Source organism: Lytechinus variegatus, chromosome 15, assembly GCF_018143015.1.
Source record: "Lytechinus variegatus isolate NC3 chromosome 15, Lvar_3.0, whole genome shotgun sequence".
Classification (NCBI taxonomy): Eukaryota; Metazoa; Echinodermata; class Echinoidea; order Temnopleuroida; family Toxopneustidae; genus Lytechinus; species Lytechinus variegatus.
In genome coordinates, this window is record NC_054754.1 from 2,708,270 (window position 1) to 2,728,558 (window position 20,289).

Below are 20,289 nucleotides of genomic sequence, written 5' to 3' on the forward strand. Positions count from 1 at the left end.
AGGTTCGTTATTCCGAAGGTTCGTTTTTCCGAAGGTTCGTATTTCCGAAGGTTCGTTAGTCCGAAAACTATATGATTAACTAACCTTATTTCGTTTTCGGACTAACGAACCTTCAGAACAACGAACCTTATTTCGTTTTCGGATTAACAAACCTTTGGAACATCGAACCTTATTTCGTTTTCGCATTATCGAACCTTCGGAATAACGCCACAAATGTTCGGATTAACGAACCCTTTTGCGTTTTCGGATTAACGAACATCGAGGTATAGGCAATTTACGTCTTTCGGAATTACGAACCTTTGGCATTACGAAGTGTAACCACTTCAACAGTATAAAGATATTTTCACACTGTGAACACCTTGACAGTGTGACTGTTCACAGCGTGTCCACATGGTCAACTATGTGAATATGCTCAATTTCAGCATTTCAACAGTGGGAAGGGTTATTTCGCATTTTGCTCCACACTGTTGGATTCTGTATTCTTTTTTGGTTTATCGGTGTCATTAGAAAAGCAACAACTAGTTTTTATAGAACGCAATCATAAGATAATCTTACTAGAATCTAATGAGATCTCATTTATAGATGCAGATGGTATTAGCTGATTGCTTGCTGAGTCCGAGTTTTGCATCTTGATAAGAAAAATCGTATATAATTCATCAACATTATTTGACAGTTCATCATCCTACGAAGTGTGATATATTCATAAGGTATGACTGTACACTGTACAAACTGTGGTGTTAAAACTGACACCAATTGGTGTTAATAGAGGACCACACCCAGAGGTGTTAAAATAACACCCTAAAAATTGAACATAAACCAAAGAGTGTAAATGTAACAACCATACGTGTTGTAATAACACCTATAGGTGTAAAACTAACACCACCAATTTAAAACCGGTGTAGAATAACTGGTGTGGTCCTCTATGTACACCGGTTAACACCACAGTTTTTGCTGTGTATCAATAGGCTTCCTCCAGTGATCTGGAGAAAATAAACATCAAATTGTCAATAGAATATTAATTTTTACAGTAGATATATATCAAATTATTATTATGTTAATTGACGGAAAAGTTTAGGGGATGATACATCGATCCATGGAATCTTCATCACTAAGCGGATGAGAAATAGTTTGTGAATAATAAGTATGACAATTATATGCACTCTTATTGTAATTCAATAGTGGAGTCTGCCTTCAAGTAGTATTAGAATATATAATTATTCATAAATCATATCTCGTGTTTTATTCTTTTTCTTTAGACATTTTTATTGACATTTTAATGCTATTTGTATAGCAGGTTTTAGGTATATACTTGAACTTAATAACACTGTTTGTTATAAATTCTGCCAATTTGGGGTGATACTTTTCAGGGTAAATTGTCTCCTTGTCTATTTCTAACTCGTCCACTCATCACATGGTCCACATTCATTTAGTCTGACGCCAATCTGTCCGTCAACATTTTGTCTAACAACCATTTGGTCCAATCACCTCTCCGGCTAATCATCTTTTATTTCGCCCAATTAACACTTAGTCCAATTAGACCAAAATGGTGTATGAACTGAATGGCTATTGGAACAACTGGCTATTAGACTAGATGGTGAATGGACGAAATGAAAATTAGACCATGTGGATAGTGGGCGAACTGATGGTAGACCAAATGATAGTAGACGAGTTGGTAATTGGACGATTTGGCATTAGACCAATTGAAAATAAATCCTTTTCATGACCAACATAATTATGCCAACGAAAGAATACAATGTGTACCGTGAAACCACGACACTCGAACAACGTGTGTGCTACAGTCATTCATCTTTTATCACAATGAATTATAAGTTTGAATTTGAACAATAATCAACGAAACATATAGAAAAAATTCAAATGATTTGTGTAATAAAAAACAATTGTGTAAGTATTCAGATTTTTATTTGAATTGTTACCCAACAAATTTAATCATTTTTTGTCTCAATTTAAATAGCAAATACTTTCAACAAATTTTATTGTGATCTTGGTGTTTTTCTAAATGCAATCTACAATATTCAAAATCAAGATCTTAAACTTTGCATTAGTCTTGCAAAAGCAATACAAAATACCGTGTATATGACATAAACCGACAAACGAATAATCGCTATCGCAGTTACGGAAGATAGCGCAACTTGAGCACATGGCGACAAGTAAGGTCGACATGGGTCATTATTTCATTGCCACACTAATTAGACATATTCTTCAGTAATCCCACTCCTTGCGCAGTTTCTGTGGCTAATTTAATTCGATAATGAAATCGAGTGCATGATATTTATCTCATTAATTTCGTTTTGATATGTTATGAAAACGCCCTTTAGCATTTTAACCAATTAGAAAGCGGCTAGAATATGACTTCAAACATCTTATAAAGATAGACCCTCGGGCAAAGCTGATATGAATTCACATAAAAAAGAATGCTTCTCTGCTTTTGCAATTTAGAATAACAAACGACAAAAAGAGAGAATATTAACACTACCGAAGAGGCCTTTTTCAAGGCTTAGGATTATTCTTGTCTACACCAGAACTATTTGCTACTTTGCATAATCTTATAAACCTTGCTTTCTTTTTTTTTTCAAAGCACATCGCCCTGAAAAGCGGGGTGCTGGGGGTGGCCAGGATTTGTTTTTAAGTGTTTAAAAGTATATGCTTCGTTTGAATAACTTGTCACACAGCCGAGAGTCACAAATCCCGATTTCTTTTTATTATTTTACTTCCTTACACGGTAAAAAAAAGGTATTCAAAAGTTACAACCAACGATGTTTACTATAAACCTTACAGTAGCTGTTTGAACGGTTTAAACAAAATGAACAAGTGTTTAAAGCCGAATAACGCCACAAGTTTGCTACTTTCAGGTCTATTTTTTGTTGTTGCAATGAGTAAAAAAGATGTCATCACTCGAACCACATTTCGGGAGGGGGAGGGGTAAAATTAACACACGGTTTTTTTTTTTACAAATATCTTTCACGAGGGAGGTGGGTAATTTAACCAAGAAATGCCAACGAGAAATCCGCTATAGGTTCCTGTACTGTCTTCCATGGTAAATACCTCTGTTGCGGTATTGGATCATTTACGTTTTTTGGCAGCAATAGAAGATGAATGTTGAAAACGCACACAATATACAATTAAACCAACTAAAAATATTACCAATAGATTTAACCGGAAGAAGTTTCAAAACGTTCGACCAGGTTCACAAGCATTTTAAATCTTCACGTTACACCAAAAGAGTAGCCTATTACATAATGATGGTCTTATCTATTTGTACATCCCATTCAAACGATAAGTAGTAAGCAGCCAGTGTGCTTTATTGATTGTAAAATGAGGGCTCGTGTGTTGGTCAATGAAGTGTGAATAAAAATGGATCGAGCTTCAGTGTGTGACCAAATGGAAGTAATAGAGTGAACAAGTGACTGAAAAAAGACCAGGGGCCGTTTAATACAGATGTTCGTAAATTAAGAGTGACTTTAAGAACGACTGGTCAACCTTTCTTACGCGCTAAATCATCGCTAATGGTGTATACCAATACCACAAGAAAGGATCACCACTCGTTAGTCGCTCTTAACTTACGAACAGCTTTATGAAACACCTACCTGAACTGGATCTTATGCCGGGTGAATATACAAGCACGTTTGTAGTTATATACATTCATTTGGGAGCCTGAATTATTCAAACGGCTAGGAAAAACAGTTCTTGGTTTTTAAGGGAGACCGTCCACTGCCGGCCGGGGAATATTGACTGATCACATGGAGTGATCAGGGAGTATAGGCCTATCAAAGAATTCACAGGTGTCATGGCTTCTCAATGTGATGTTGCGAAGCGTGCAGTAGACGGATCCACTTCCGAATTTCTCTTGAAAGATATTGCGATTCGCGCATCGAAAAATGAATACGACGAAAATCACAATGAGGAGGTAAGGAGAAAAATAAATGGTTGAAATATTATTAGTCATCATAAAGGCCTATTATTTTATGTGAATACAGGACCATCTAGAGAAGTATAATCATACTGATAGCCTGATACTATGTAAGCAAAGTGATATGCAATATGCAGTTATGCTCATTGGTGTTCTAGTGAACCTCACCACAAAATGCACTCCTTTGTTTAAATGTAATATGATTTAACAATGAAATATCTAAAACATATGGTATGGCAAACTTGAACACTTAAGATATATATTATTCACTAACATTTCTAGCACCAGTGTGTGTGTCTCTGTGTGTGTATATATATATATATATATCTATATATATAAAGTACAGATATGGGTGAGGGAGGGTGTGTGTGTGTGTGTGTTGTGGATGGGTATACATGTTCGACAGTTTTGTCAACTCGTTCATTTTAGATGTTGTGAAAGAAATGGATTAATAGAATCAGATAATTAACATGGGGGTATGGTGGGTAAGGTATGTGTGTGTGTGTGTGTTTTGTGTGTGTGTGTTTGTTGAAAAAAGTGTTTGAGTGTCCCACTCTTGTCTTTTGGGGTTTCAGGCTACTACCCCGAGGAGATACGACCTCGGCACCTTTGCCTTCGAGCAAGGCATTTAATCAACTAGTGCACGATCCTCATTTTGGATGAATGGTATAGGGCTATATATATACATTATTGCATTAGTTATTGGTACCACTGAGTAAATGTGTTGTAAAAACTAAAAAAAATAACAATAATAATAATACTATGCAACGGAGATGAGACAACCTATCACAAATCGTATATCATTGTAGCCATTTTCGTTTAACGTTTTCCTTTATAAAATGGTAAATAAAAAAACTTTACGTCACAATATATTACCTTTTAACACAAACCTATCATGCTGCTTTAAACCACTCTTTTGTTGTTGTTTTTTCTTAAAAGGGTATAATAAACATGTCGACTGCTCACAACGAGTCGGTACGAGAGATCATTACTGAAAAGGTATGTTCAAATATTCCTTTTTCATGGTAAAGAGAATGGTAAATTAGGATATAATATAAATATTTATTGCATTTTGCCCGTACGCAATATCTGGCCCCCTATATGACTGTCCGAAGCCCATGATTAGGGCATTATTGATGTAACAATGCCATAAAAGAGACAGAGATTTGTGTCGAAGAAGATTCAAGTAGTGTTGTGTTGGGATCGTTTATATCTTAGTTGGGAGCATCAATGACCACGCAGGAACGTTCGATGTACATTTCAATCAAGAAACTTTATTAATCATCAATCTTCAGCAATATATGTAGAGTTGAAAAGCATATCACAACGTACGATGATGTAGATCTGAACTCTGTGATGATCTTAACTGATCTAACCTCATTCCTTGGGTGTACACTCAACATGTATTAAAGCTTCTACACCAATTATAATCCAAGGGTTTGGATATAAGACTAAACGGGGTTTAATTATTGGGAAGGGGAAGGCAGTTCTTTGTTCTCTGATTGGAGTTTGTTTGACTATGAACAATAAGGGTTTTAATGGCTTGGATTAAATTAATGAATAAGGGTTCTGAGAAGGGGGTTGAAAAGGATGGTTCTGAGAAGGGGGCATATACATTATGAAGTCTAGACTGTGTATATGTAGTGATTTATTCAATCACTACATAACAGTAGAGAGAAAATAACTATAGAACGAATATGTGTCCTGCCTCCTGATTTGTGATATATAATGTCCATTGGTCATGAATATGAAATCTAAATGTTGGATTTGAAATGAATTCAATTCAAATACCAGATGAATCAGAAAGACCTCCAGACATGGGACCATAGCATGCTTCCTTACAATCTCGAGCGAAACGGAAGCAGTCGCCTCCGGAGAACCCTGGCCGATTTCTTATCAACGTTGAATGGTCAAAATGCTCCCGGAACGGTTGATCCAGATAAGGTATTTCCCTTTCCCGCCTGTTCTGTCAGTGTAAATCCAAATCAATCAAGTTGATGATAACTCATTTAATAAAGCGTATTTTCCTTATGGTTACTAAACGCTGTATAAACACTACATGTTTGGGACACTATAACATTCAGCAATGTTCATGCAAGTTATTGTCCTCTTAGCAAAATAGATGGAATTGAATGGCTTAACGAATTCAAGCATGTAAATTAAGACCCTTTTTAATTTACACTTAATGCGAAGAGAGAGATAAAAAATAGTCATAGTAAAATCATAGTCGACCGCCAAAGAATGATCCCTCTTAACTTTTGCTCTCTTTTGCTCACCATGTTCAAAGAAATTTTTCTTTTCTCAAGATTTCACACATAATTGCCTTTTCTACCTTTTTTTTTTGGGGGGGGATGGGTGTCATATTTTGCTTTAAATCACATACAGGGAGCAAACATCGATTCTTGAAGGGCGCTGACATTTCTCCTTTTTAAACGAAATAAAGTTCCTTGAAATAGGAAAAATAAAAAATTAAGTAAACTTTCTTGATTTGAACCCACCCTCCACCTGTGAACGAAACAAATATTCCAAAGTATAGTGAATTGAATCAGAATTTTTGTCCTTTATCAAAATAAGAATTTCTTTTCATAGATTGTGAATTTTTCTTCATCACACTGATGTAATTGGTTCTTAAAACGGTCAGAGGTCGAAAAAGAAAAGAATAAAAAGGATAATAAAGAGGGAGGGGGCAGTGAAAAATAACAAGTATGATGATAATTGAGGCTAGTAGTAAGTCTCCCTTTTCAGGTTATGAGATATCTAGGTTTTTTCGCAAGCATTTTAAAGTTAATATACTAACTTATTCTCATCGTCATTTTCTTCTTTTCTTTAGTTCGTCATCGTGAATGGAGTGACGTCAGCCCTTAGTGCAATGGCTTATGTGTTATGCGACCATGGGGGTAAATATGATAAAATATAATAAATAACATAATTACCTTTTTTCAGTCACTCTACAAAAACACTGAACAATCTGAAATTACATTAAATATATGTGTATACTTGTTTGTTTGTATTAATTTGACCAAAAAGGGAATCAGGTGCTAACCAATCCTAGGGGACTGTTTCACATAGAACTGTCATAATAAGAAATACACAATTTCTATAACAAGTTTACTATCAGCGAATCAGATTGAAGGATTTCAGTAGCTTTAAACCGTTATTGCAAATTTTTTATTAGAACGGGTTTTATTGAACGGGTCTCGGAAGTGCGATGAAGACCAGGCGTGCATGGTTCTAGACTAACATGGTTTGGGGGCATTGTGGCCTGAATAATGTATATGAGATTGTTTATTTCGATCATTTAGTTTCAATTGTTTGTAAGAAGGGCGTAGCGATCGAGGGGGGAAAGTTCAAGCGTGATAACATCATTTTATTTTCTTACACAAGTCATGGCGAACTCGTAGATGAGCAAATACATGTAATACAAATAAGAATTAGTCACCAATACATGCAATTTTCATCAAAAAAGGAGAGAGAGAGAGAGGGGGGGGGGGGGAGATGTAGATTTGAGATACAATAACAATTGTAATAATGGGAGCACGCAAACAACGTTAACACATCCTTTCAACAAATTATTATGCACAGATACTATTTTGACACCATCTCCGATGTACGGAGCAATACCACGTGATCTAGTGGTTCAGAGCGGAGTGAAGACGTTTCCCGTGTATGTAAGCAGTAAGGTAAAAACTACTCCTCGTATATCTTGGTGTTTAAGTGTTTCTTCATCTATCTCTTCGTTAAAAAAGAAATCATATTATCAGCCTGAGATACGAAACCATGCATATATAACAAGATAAGTTAATTCTATATTTTAATTGTTTGACAGAAGCGCGGATATTGAATTTTATTGTAGTCCTAATCTATTTTCATTATGACATTTGTGTTTCATTTACATTTATTGCTATCAGCCATTTGGTTGTTTTTCAGCAAGTCTCTATATACAAATCAATAAAAAACAAAACAAAAAAATAACTAAAAAGTAAGTTCTACATAAACATAATAACATTATTGGAATACAAAAATATAAAAAGATAACTAAATACAAATACAAAATTAAATCAAGAAATATTCGCAAAAAAAAGAAAGAAATTATAATTCAAGAATGAAGACGGAAGAAATATCTTTTTGAAACCCGCTTTGATATATTTTGGTAGCTGATTGAGGATTGGAATGTAGATAGTATACTGTTTCTACAAAAAATCCTTTTGAGTTTTTGCAATTGTAATTTAAAAGAATTTCTGAGATTATATGATGACACAGATTTATTTGAGAATGAAGTACGCCTGGAATTGAGTTATTGAGAATTTTGAAGTGACACTGTGGCTTTAACGGTATCAACTTGAGGCGTCCACGTAAAATCCGAGTCGATTTGTACACCAAGATACTTACAATGATTGACCTATTTTATAGGTGTATTATTTACTTTGATGGTGATGTTTTCAAACTTCCGACGATTGCGTTTTTGAACCAATCAATATGAATTTGCACAAATTAACATTTAACATGAACTTATTGCGTGACAGCCACTCACATATAGTATTCAAATCATCGTTAATCTTATTCTTGACTTCTTCCGGATCGTTAGAAGCTTAATATGTACAAGTATCTTCGACGTATAGCGAGACAAGACAACAAAAGTGGACCCATTATCACATCATACTTCCCTGTGGGACCCCACAAAGTACCTCACTTTCGTTTGATTCATTTTCATTGATAACGGTTGATTGTTTTATGTGATGAAAATAATTTATAAACCCAAATACAGAATGCTCACTAAATCCATAAGCTCCTAATTTTTCAATATATAAATCACACCACACACAAACGCACAAAAAATACACAATATACACTGTCAAATAAACACCAAAATGCAAACACACCCGCACACACATCAACCGCTCAGTCACTTCAAGTTTAGATCACTGTGGGGGAGAAATACGAGTTACGTTTTTGTTGCCACCTTTTTTACTAAATATCATTGTCACAAAGCTAGCGTTGAAGTTTAAATTTCGAATCTAATAATTATACCTTTCAGTTAGTCAATATATTTTTCTTTATAAGACTGAATCCTAGTTTCCTTATTACTTTTAAAGGCAGAACCCGATGGAAGAAAACCGTGGGAACTTAATGTCGATCTTCTAGAAGCAGGCTTGGAAAATGCAAAGCAGGAGGTATGCTAATCGAATCTCTTTGTTTACAACCCAAAAAGAGAGAGATAAAGAGAGAAGAAATGAGGGAGAGAATGAGAAAAAATAACCAGAGGGGGGGGGGGGCACTGAGAATGGCAATCAGTCTAGCAGCCCTTGACAGTACTTTTTAAGGTTTCTAGATATTAGCTCCAGTTGAAACCAGGACAGGGAAAGGTATTTATATTTATAACCATAAAATTATTATAATCATCATTTTTAACAATAATAGTCAGTTCTTGTATAGCGCATAACTCATTATAAATAACGTCTCTATGCGCTCCCAAAGGACTTGGATATTATTACCCTGGTTGTAGCCCCGCAGCCTTTTACAGCGCTGTGGCACTTCAAGGAATAAATTCCTGCCAGGTACCCATTAACCTCACCTGGGTTGAGTGCAGCACAATGTGGATAAATTTCTTGCTGAAGGAAACTACGCAATGGCTGGGATTTGAACCTACGACCCTCTCTTTCAAAGTCCGGAGACTAATCCACTGGGCAACAACGCTTTTATTATTACTATTATCATTTTCAATGTAAACATCATTATTAGCACCATCAGTACTACCGCTTTCAAGTGCGTCTTTTATACTTATCATAACATCTTACCACTACTACTCCTACTACTACTACTACTATTACTACTGCTGCTGCTACTACTTCTACTACTACTACTACTACTTCTATTACTGCTTCTACTACTATTACTACTACTACTACTACTATACTACTACTACTACTATTACTGCTTCTACTACTATTACTACTACTACTATTAATACTAGTACTACTTCTTCCTCTACTAATATTACTAATACCATTATCAATCTACCGTTGTTGTTATCAGGGACATAATGTCAGAGCTCTTTTGCTGGTAAACCCTATCAATCCTTTCGGAACAGTGTACACTAAACAACAAATTTTGGAGTACCTCGCATTCTGCAAAAGGTATGTTTTCATCGAGTTTATGGCCCGTATTCTGAAGTCGGGTTTACTTTAAACTCTGGTTTATAGTTGTGGTTTAACTATGGAAAGCCAGTTGTCACATAAATCTCTAACAGTAGAGTTCAATGTATTAGCTCATTTGACTCCCAAAACATTATTAACTGCCTGGGAAGGATAAGTATGACAATTGTCTTCACCATTAAATAATTAGTGAAGAGCACAATTAACATGAGAAGCATTCACTGTAAACAAAATTTTGAAACACCTGGCTTCCCCTAATGTTAGCACAGAGTTAGACCATGGTCTACATGGGTGTAGGGACATGAGAACAAATTTTGAAGAGGCCAGGGGCGGGAGTGTCAAGATGACTTAAAGGTGACCGTGAAGAACAGGGGTATTCAAAATTTATACACGGCACATATTTCTCTCTTTCTCCCTGTCTTTGTTATACTTCTTTCTCTCCTTTTTTCGTTCATGTTTTCTTTTTGTTTCCTTATTTTTTTTCAGTACTTTGAAATCAAAGGAATGGAAATGGGGTTTAATTACTGTCCATTTGTAAAAGAAAACCGCCTAGTCTTTAACCCTTAACATGTCGGATGGGTTGTAGCTCTTTGAGATTTACAGTACATGTACATGACTTTGTGTACTCTATGTTGCCTACTGCGACATCGGCTTGATAAGAATTATTCGTGCTTTCTGAAATGACTTGTTACCTCACTTCCTATAGCATGGATGATAAGTAAAATAATAAAGTCGCATTTCATCCAGCGGCCATTATATCATAAAACTGCGTGATCAAATATTACATCCTAAGTAAAGATTCAAATGAAATATAGACATACACACTTAAAATGCTGGGCAGCATACTGTCCACTGTGTTGGTATGCATGTTGTTAAAAAAATATGTATATTCTGGGCAATTATTATCCAATTGATCAAATGTATTACCCATGCAATATTTAGTTCTTATTACGCTATCTTGGCGGGTTTTAACCAATAGTGTTAATCATTACAATAGTGGACAGTTGCCCAGGGTTGGTTAAAAGTTGGGCATTATTTGCCAAACTATTTTAAGAGTGTAATAATGACTATTTTGTTAATACTTTGTTTTTCTTTTATCTTAACTCAACATTCAGGCATGATATACATTGTCTAATCGATGAGATTTACAGCGCAAGTATCTTCGACGAATCAGTAGAAAGTTCCAGTGTATTTACCTTCCATTCCGATGAGCTCCCGGACAAGGAGAAAACGCATATCGTCTGGGGAACAGCGAAGGTTAGGCCCACGATTACAATTCCCCTTTCATTATGCTTATTGAAAGTCCGTACAAGATTTACATGGGATGGTAAGCGTCACTGGCCCCCTCCCCAATTTTCATGATTAAAAAAAGAGAAATGGAAGGAAAAGGAAAGATAGCAGGGCGATATATGATACTATATTCTGATTATTATGTCAAAATCTATCATTAAATTGATTTTTTTAAATAAAATGTCGAAAATAAAATAAAATCATGAAAAGTGTTATCGTTATCTTTCCCTTCTATGAATACAAAATGGCGCATAGACAACTGAAAACAGGAGGAAAATAAAGAAGAAAAAAACGCGTTCAAAGGATTTGCACTCCCCTTTGTTTTAAGTATGTATATATGGGGGTGTGCTTATGTGTGTGTTTAATCAATCAGATATGGTCATGTACGTCAGGGCCGATGTTTAACGTCACCATCCGAAAGACCGTTACCGAACCTCTGCATCAATCCTAACTTCCAAACGTGGCTATATTGGAAAAGGCCTACAGGCGCACCCACAACGCCCAAGTGAATGCAACAAAATAAGTCTTTGTAGAGGTTGAATTACATTTCTAAAGCTCTCTTCTGTAAGGCAAGTATCTATTCATATTTTTTTGTGTTTTAACAGGATTTCGGAATGCCAGGTTGCCCGTTTGGAGCATGCTATACATGGAATTCCAGAGTTTTAACTGGCCTGGAAAAAATAGTTGATTTCTACCAGATCCCAAGCTTCGTTCAAACGGCAGTGGCAAAAATGCTCGAGGATAAAGGTAAGGATTAATTGTTTCTCACAGCATTCCAAGTCGCATCTGCATTAATGATATTCATCAGGTGAGAAACCCATGAAAGAACATATGTCGGATGTTTTTTTTTTTGGCAAAGTATTTATTTATCTGACAGATACCACAGAAAATATGCTTCTCAGCCAATCAAAATCAAGGAAAATTGACAGATCAGACAACCTGTCAGACAAGAAATGTTGACGAAATGCTCTCAAGGACCTTGATGATAAAGTCGAATGTCTTGACGTGCAATTCCAGGAATAAATTATTCACACGGCACAACTTATTCATACTTCATTTTATTTTTTAGAGTGGCTGAGATGGTATCTTCCTACGCACAATAAGATGTTGCAGGAATCTTCAACCACAGTGATGGAGACCTTGAAAGAGTTGGGTGTATCTTTCGTCAGACCAACCGCTGGGTTATTCATTTGGGCAGATTTTACAAATGTGAGTACAAGTCACCCCGGCCCCAAGCCTCTAGCTTTACGCCCCCTTGAAATGTCATGTTACACTAGTGTTCCTCTATCTAGAAGAATAACAAGAGGACACGTACCATTATGATGTAATAGTCAAGTTCAATGAGCCACGTGCCTTTTTTTTAATTTAAACAATTATGATGTACTTTTGTGTCTATTGTGTTGCTATTGTGTAAACTTTGTCAATGCTATTGTTTTGGGGGCCATTCTCTACCAGCAGTTTCTTTTTTTATGGTCCAAGCCATATTTTGTATCATTGATTGCATAATTATGAACACGTGCCTTTTTTTTTATTCAAACAATTATGATGTACTTTTGTGTCTATTGTGTTGCTATTGTGTAAACTTTGTCAATGCTATTGTTTTGGGGGCCATTCTCTACCAGCAGTTTCTTTTTTTATGGTCAAGCCATATTTTGTATCATTGATTGCATAATTCTGAACACTGTATGATTGGTATATACATATTTTTATGGTTGAATAAATTGAGTTGAAAACCCTTCTATATAGAGAGATCTATTGATATTCTAACTTTCGTCAAATTTTGACCCTCCTTGTTATGATGACATATTCAAAATTTCTGTCACAAATTTACGATAAGTCAATCAGATTCAATAGCTACGAACTATTATGCATTTTTTTTTCATTATAACAACTTTTATGAAACGGACCCCTTGTAAAGATCTACATGTGTGTAGATTTCTCTTCCTCTTCTTTATTCCTCTTAACTTGACATGATATAATATTTCCTAAATTGTTTCGGTATATGAATATGTGTTTGGTCGGGATCTCATTAAAAAACAAGCAAAAAATTAACTAGCTATATTTAAAGCTATCTCAAAAGGTATATTTTAAGACTATTTATATCTATAAGACATATTCAGTGAGAGACCACACAAATTGCTGGTCAGTTTTCTTCCCGTTTGAGAACTGCTTTAAGACGTTTGTTTGAAAGCATCTTTCATTTCCATTTAAACGCAGATCATCGGGGACGTCAACAAAGACACCGAGAAACAATTTGCTCTTCACTGTCTTGATCACGGACTGGCCTTCGCACCAGGGTCCGCCTTCGTTTATAACGAACTCGGCTGGGCTAGACTAGTCCATGCTCTACCAAAAGCTAAAGTTATCGAAGGTAAAAACCATTCAATATTTGATTTTGTTTCCTCAAGTCAATATATAAAAAAACAACTAATAACAGTAACGGTGTGATGTGTTGTGTAATCAGGCAGTGCCGTACTGAAACCCTATGGCGCATTGGGAAATTTATTCAATAAGCAAGCGAGCCAATATTATGATCTTTTCAAAACAAAAATCGGTTGAGTTTAATTAATAATATTAGAGAAAATATGTTATAAATTTCCTTCCCCATTCCTTTTTTCTCTTTTTTAGGGGGGGGGGGGGCAGTCATTAGGCCCCACCTATAGTACGTTATTGTACTCAGTAATTAAGATTACAGTTTGACTATTAACTGATAAATGTTTTTGATTGATTCATATCTTGTCACATAAACTTCAGTCGACTGTATTTAAGTTGTTTCAAAAGACTGACGCGGGGGTGAAAAGGAATAGGACCTATCTATTGTACTGATTACCACTTCTTGCAATTAAACATGAAAAAGGGTCTCATATTTGTGACCAGTTGAGGTCACATTTGGAGAGTGTTTCGGCCTACTTCGAATATAAAAAAGGCCCCTTTTCTGAAGTCTAGTTTAATTTCAACTATGGTTTAAAGTTGTGATTTAACTATGGAAAGCCAATAGTGTCATAAATCTCTAAAAGTAGCATGTCAATGTATCAGCTCATTTTTGTCTAAAAACATTCTTAACTGCTTCGGAAGGATAAATGGGATAAAGTAATAATGTTACATGTTACATTGAATGCTTCAAAAGAAACATATACAATGTAAGAACAATTTTGACATTTTTGGCTTTCCATAATTTTAGCACAGAGATAACCATAGTCTAAGTTAAGCCTGACTTCAGAATACGGGCCAAAGGGTCCATTGGACATGATTTAATTTAAAAATCCTGTTTGGGAATTACGATCAGATCAACTAGAAAATTAAGAAGCAGATGAATCCCTGTTTTTCTCTCAATATATATATATATATTTGATTTTCCTATTACCAGCAATGAAGAGGCTCAAAGAAGCGTGTGCAACATTCCAAACAAGGTACGCACTTTGAAGATTTAGACCGACGAACTTGGAAGGCACTGCTGTGTGTTGCTGCATGCCCTCTACGTTCGTTGATTTGGACCAAGACTCAAATTGAAACGCTACAGATGGAGGCGAAGATGGTTGAAAATGGACCAAGTCAGAAGAGATGTATTTTATAGAACACAGAGGGGCACGATTGTATGGAAGACACTAATGACTCGTATCTTTTGATGATAATAATAATAATATAGGATTTGTAAAGCGCACGTATCCACCTTCACTGTTAGAAAATTTATCCTTAAATTAAAAGAAGTTCCTGCAGCAGAGTCTCGAGAACACCTGTAATCTTACCAGATTGCGTAATCTTACAGGAAATTGTTATTTGGTGTGTGTAATCTTACAAATTTCCTTAAATAAAACACTCTTTTCCCCTTTTTCTAACAGACCTGTTCTGTTAAACTGCAGAAAAATTCCTGTTTCATGAATTTAAAGAATGATTCTGGTATTGCTTTCTGCAAAATCTTTTATTTTTCTGTAAAATCAGGGTTTTTTTAACAGTGTTGCTAGGTACTCAAGGCGCTCCTATATTACCCCGGCTAAGCTAGTCTACCGATTCTGTTGCGCACAGCTTTTTTGAGGAACTACTTCCTGTCGGTACCCATTTACCTCACCTGGGTCGAGTGCAGCACAGTGTGGATAAATTTCTTGCTGAAGGAAAACACGCCATGGCTAGGATTCGAACCCACGACCCTCTGTTTGAAAGGCGAGAGTCAGAACCACTGGACCATGACGTACCCGACGCACGCTTCGCCCTCTTTGAAAAACATACGGAAATTCTATCTGAAAAGGTTTTCCGAACAGCGTCATCTTGTGATGGAGTCTCTCAAGGGTTCTCTTCTGATCCTCCACTCGAAAACACGTGGAATAAGATCAAAAGTGTCCCAGAGAGGTTCCCATCCGACCCTTTCTGGATGACCTGTGACTTGGTGTATTATCATTATGATATTCAGATATAGACCTATGAAAGTTCAATTGAACGTTCTCACACTGGGAGCACCTCGGAAATTACTCCTGTGACGTACATTCTGCGCATTGTGTATGATTTATTGTAAACCAACAATCAATGAGGAGAGCCGTTAAAATACACTGTAAATTATCATTATTTATTCTACGCTTTTCCCAAGCATTGCTGTTTGCGTTGTTGATATGTATCCTATTCCCTCTCTATCTGGTGTGTTGGCTCAGTTGGTAGAGCGTCCGTCTCACAACCGGGAGGTCGGGGGTTCAAACCCCGGCCGCGTCAGACCAAAAGACGTTAAAAGATGGGAGTTGCTGCTACCCTGTTTGGCGTTCAACAATTAAAGGGATAGAGCCTCGTCGATCTGGCGCTGCACGGTGGCTGCCGGGCCCACGATCAATTGGGCAAAGCAAATTTTCGAAGAATTTCATTTCATGTCTATTTCGAACAATGATTTTCGGATATCTCTCTCCCTTACATACCTCCCTCAGTATCCTATTTCAACATTTTATGCACATGCAGTAACCTCCTCTGCCTTCATTTCGCTCTCTCTTTCTCTCCTCCTATGTACTACATAGACTCTCGTACTTCAGACGCACGCACTTCCTAGCATCAGGAAGAAGCTTGTTCTGTTCTTAGCTCTGTTTTTTTTTTAACAAAATATATATAAATGTGAGATATTGTACATGTAAGAAAGCTTTAATTGGCAACTTTTGTATTTAAGTACATTGTGAAAGAAATGAATGAAGAGAACAATGGTAGGCGTAGCTTAAATCAAGGTTCCCCAGAGCTACCTGCCCTTTGGAAAAATTGGTGATGCCGAAAAAAATCCCTCTGCCGGGAACCGAATCCGCTTAAACCACTAGACCACAGAGGCAGGCTAGGGCGACCCCGATCCGATTGACCGCCAGATAAACAGATTTTCGACACCATCAATTCAATTTTCTTTATACAGTATAAACATGTATATATATTGTAACGAAATGAAAGGTTTCTTTAATGTTCGTCATGGTCTTGGAACGCTGAAGAGCGTAGAATAATTGTTAATCTATGTATATAGCTCCATCGGGAAATTCAGTAATCGTTCGTAATCGATTATGTAAGGATTTTCTTTACAAATGTATATAAGCACTATTTGCTGAGAAATAACAATGTTTACAACTGTATGATTATATTAGATATGTACCTTTGATTGTTCTTCACTGTTCGGGCATAAATGGTAGTGACAATTACCATGGCTGTTGTTAAAAAGATTTATTAAATGACTTTAACTATAGTTTTAAAAGATGATTAAATTTTACGGCATGACAATCTCCCTCCTGACTGGGCGTTGTGGCGTGCGTCTGTAATCCAAGCTGTGGGGAAGTTACAAATTGATGCAGAGGTTCGAGGTTCGAGCCCTGGTCACGTCTTTCGGATGGTGACGTTAAAGGTCGGTCCCAGACGTAAATAATCATATCTGATTGATACACGTCTGACAAAACTCAAATACACACACACACACACACACTGAATTCGTTGAGCATAATCGAGCTCCATGCTCGATTATAAGCCAGGCGATATGCTTGGTAGCAAGAGGATTCCACTTGGTAAGTGGAGGTGCCGTGGCCGAGTGGTCTAAGGCGCCTGGCTATACATAGAAAATCCTTGGTTCGATCCCCGGCCGCGGCACCTATGCCCGTGAGCAAAGTATTTAATGTACAATGCTCTTTTATCCTGCCTTCAAATAAATGGAAATGCTATATGCATTATTGGTAACTTGGTGTGCACTTGTTTAAAAAAAAAAAAAAGAGGATTCAGAACGAAATTCAGTTCAATTTATGTTGGAACCTGCTGCAACAGGATGAGCTTGAATTCTTCTCAGTAAAGTTAAAAGAACTGAATGCCTCGTACGATCGTTTCCTGTTTGTCGTTATTTTGTTGTACGAAGCTACAATACATCAAGTAAGCCTGGTCGAAAAAACAGAAGTACAGACTGGAAGAAATGAGATACGGAAAATACTGACTTTACCGAAATACGGAAAATACTGACTTTACTGAGATACGGAAAATACTGAATTTACCGAGATACTAAGAATACTGAGATGAGCGAGGATACTGTAAGTACTGAAATAAGTGAGATAGCGAAACACTGAAAATTACGGAGTTACTGATTACTGGAATTATGATTGAGATAATGACGATACGGAATGACGGAGATGTTGAAATCCATGAGATTACTGAGAAGGAGCAAAGAGTAAGAAGTGAAAAAGACGGACTTTACACCAACTGGTTGTATATTGCAGCCGAAACGAACCAGCTCGTCAGGATAGAAAGTCGGTTCGGCTACAATATATATATATATATATATATACACGCAGTGCGTATAAAAAAAATTACACTTAGAAAAAAATCCAGTTAAATCATATATTGTTAATATTCTGAAGATATTTCCACATTTTAACATTGGTAAATATCCATTTAAGCAATTGAAGATATAACTGTCGAAAAATATTTCCGATTGAGTGAGCACCACTTACTTTTGAAAAGTTAGTGAAAAATAATTTGCGCAGAATTTTGAAATAGCTATGCGAATAAAAGTAGACCTTAATCATGAAGAACACGTGGAATTAAGCTAGTAAAATTGGTTTGAAGATATCTCTTTCCTTTTAAAAGGTCAAGTCCACCTCAGAAAAGTGTTGATTTGAATCAATGGAGAAAAATCAGACAAGCACAATGCTGAAGATTTCATCAAAATCGGATGTAAAATAAGAAAGTTATGACATTTCAAAGTTTCACTTATTTTTAACAAAATAATTATATGAACGAGCCAGTAACATCCAAATGAGAGAGTCGATGATGTCACTCACTCACTATTTCTTTTGTTTTTTATTGTTTGAATTATAAAATATTTCAATTTTTACGAATTTGATGATTAGGACCTCCTTGCCTGAAGCACAAAATGTTAAAATAATGGAATTCCACGTGTTCAGGGAGGAATGAAACTTCATTTCACATGACAATGACGAGAAAATCAAAATATTTCACATTTCAAACAATAAAAACAAAAGAAATAGCGAGTGAGTGACATCATCGACTCTCTCATTTGGATGTAACTGGCTCGTTCATAAGCGAAACTTTAATATGTCATAACTTTCTTATTTTACATCCGATTTTGATGAAATTTTCAGTGTTATGCATGTTGAATTTTTCTCTTTTTATTCAAATCAAGTTTTTGTTGGGGTGGACTTGTCCTTTAAACTTGTTTTCTTGCCCAAAACACTTCGAAGAGTGCATTGCGCCCCACCCACTCACAAACACAGAGGCCATCGTGACGATATTTGCTTTACACAGAGCTGTGATTTACATGAAATGGCTTAGGCTTGATTTTCATTTTGTTAATCATTGTCAAGCTTGGAAAAAGTGTGGAGAAACAAGTACTAAATTAAAAAATGAAATGTTAACCCACTTTAAATGATAAAAACTTAGTGAAAAAATGCCTTGACACCGCAAATGAGCACTTTTCATCAAAATATGACACAGAGCCACCCTCCATTGATGAACGCGATTTAGATTGAGTGAAAAAAATAGCTAGTGAGATTGAATTTCCTTTCGACCGTAGACCCATCAGGCCAAAGGATGTCAAAGTTACACTACAGAGTAGGAGCTCGAAATCCTCACCAGGCCCGGATGGTATTACCTACGGCATCTTGAAACGATTACCCTGTATCCACCACTTTTTAGCAACCTTGTATAACAAACTCCTCATTAACCCCACCTTTATCATGAACCCATGCTAAGGTAATTCTTATTCATAAGAAAAATGATACCAATGACCCTAATAACTTTCGTATGATTGCTCTTTCAAGTGTATTTGGCAAAGTGTTTCACCAAATTCTTACGAATCGCCTTGAAAGATACCTTAATCAAAATGATCTGATCGACAGAAAACTCCAAAAGGGTTTCATGACAGGCATTTCTGGTTGTATCGAACATAATACGGTAGTGCATGAAATCATAACCCATGCTAAATCTTCTAAAAAGACAGCCCATTTGACATGGTTTGACCTCCAAGACGCATTTGGCTCTGTGCCTCATGATCTTATCAATATTACATTGGATAGATTTTGTATTCCTGAAGAATTTCAGTTATACATTATAAAAACCTCTACTCATGTATTTCAGGATATGTGTCGACGAAAGATTGGAATACAGATTCCTTTAGATTTAGACGAGGTATCTTCCAGGGGGATCCCCTTTCTCCACTGATTTTTACAATGTGTATCAACCCTCTTGTAGAGTATTTGAATTCGTGCGAACGGTTTGGCTATGATCTGAATGGTAATAAGTATATCACAACCTTTTTTGCCGACGACTGTTGCCTAGTTACATCTAACAAAAGATCCCATCAGCGGATAACAAATACCCTCTCGACTCACGCAACCAAACTTGGTTTGAAATTCAAACCAGCGAAATCTCGCTCTCTTTCAATATCCAGTGGAAAGATTAACACAAACACATCATTTC

The 20,289-nt window shown here is 36.2% G+C and overlaps 1 protein-coding gene across 4 annotated transcripts in view; it reads left to right on the forward strand.

Annotated features, from left to right (window-relative positions):
• LOC121428594 (1-aminocyclopropane-1-carboxylate synthase-like protein 1) overlaps positions 1-14,936 on the forward strand; it is a 34,251-nt gene extending 19,315 nt beyond the window's left edge. The window contains exons 1-12 of one of the 4 annotated variants that reach the window (XM_041625348.1): positions 3,492-3,925; positions 4,868-4,927; positions 5,723-5,872; positions 6,759-6,825; positions 7,511-7,608; positions 9,022-9,099; positions 9,962-10,062; positions 11,196-11,337; positions 11,976-12,117; positions 12,440-12,579; positions 13,588-13,741; positions 14,738-14,923. In XM_041625348.1, coding sequence (XP_041481282.1) covers positions 3,806-3,925; positions 4,868-4,927; positions 5,723-5,872; positions 6,759-6,825; positions 7,511-7,608; positions 9,022-9,099; positions 9,962-10,062; positions 11,196-11,337; positions 11,976-12,117; positions 12,440-12,579; positions 13,588-13,741; positions 14,738-14,793 — 1,308 coding nt within the window. In that variant the 5' untranslated portion in view covers positions 3,492-3,805 and the 3' untranslated portion in view covers positions 14,794-14,923. Of the gene's footprint in view, positions 1-3,489; positions 3,926-4,867; positions 4,928-5,722; positions 5,873-6,758; positions 6,826-7,510; positions 7,609-9,021; positions 9,100-9,961; positions 10,063-11,195; positions 11,338-11,975; positions 12,118-12,439; positions 12,580-13,587; positions 13,742-14,737 lie in introns of those variants that run through there. The other 3 variants (XM_041625347.1, XM_041625350.1, XM_041625349.1) reach the window with 3 other exon arrangements.
• Positions 14,937-20,289: the final 5,353 nt, after the last annotated feature.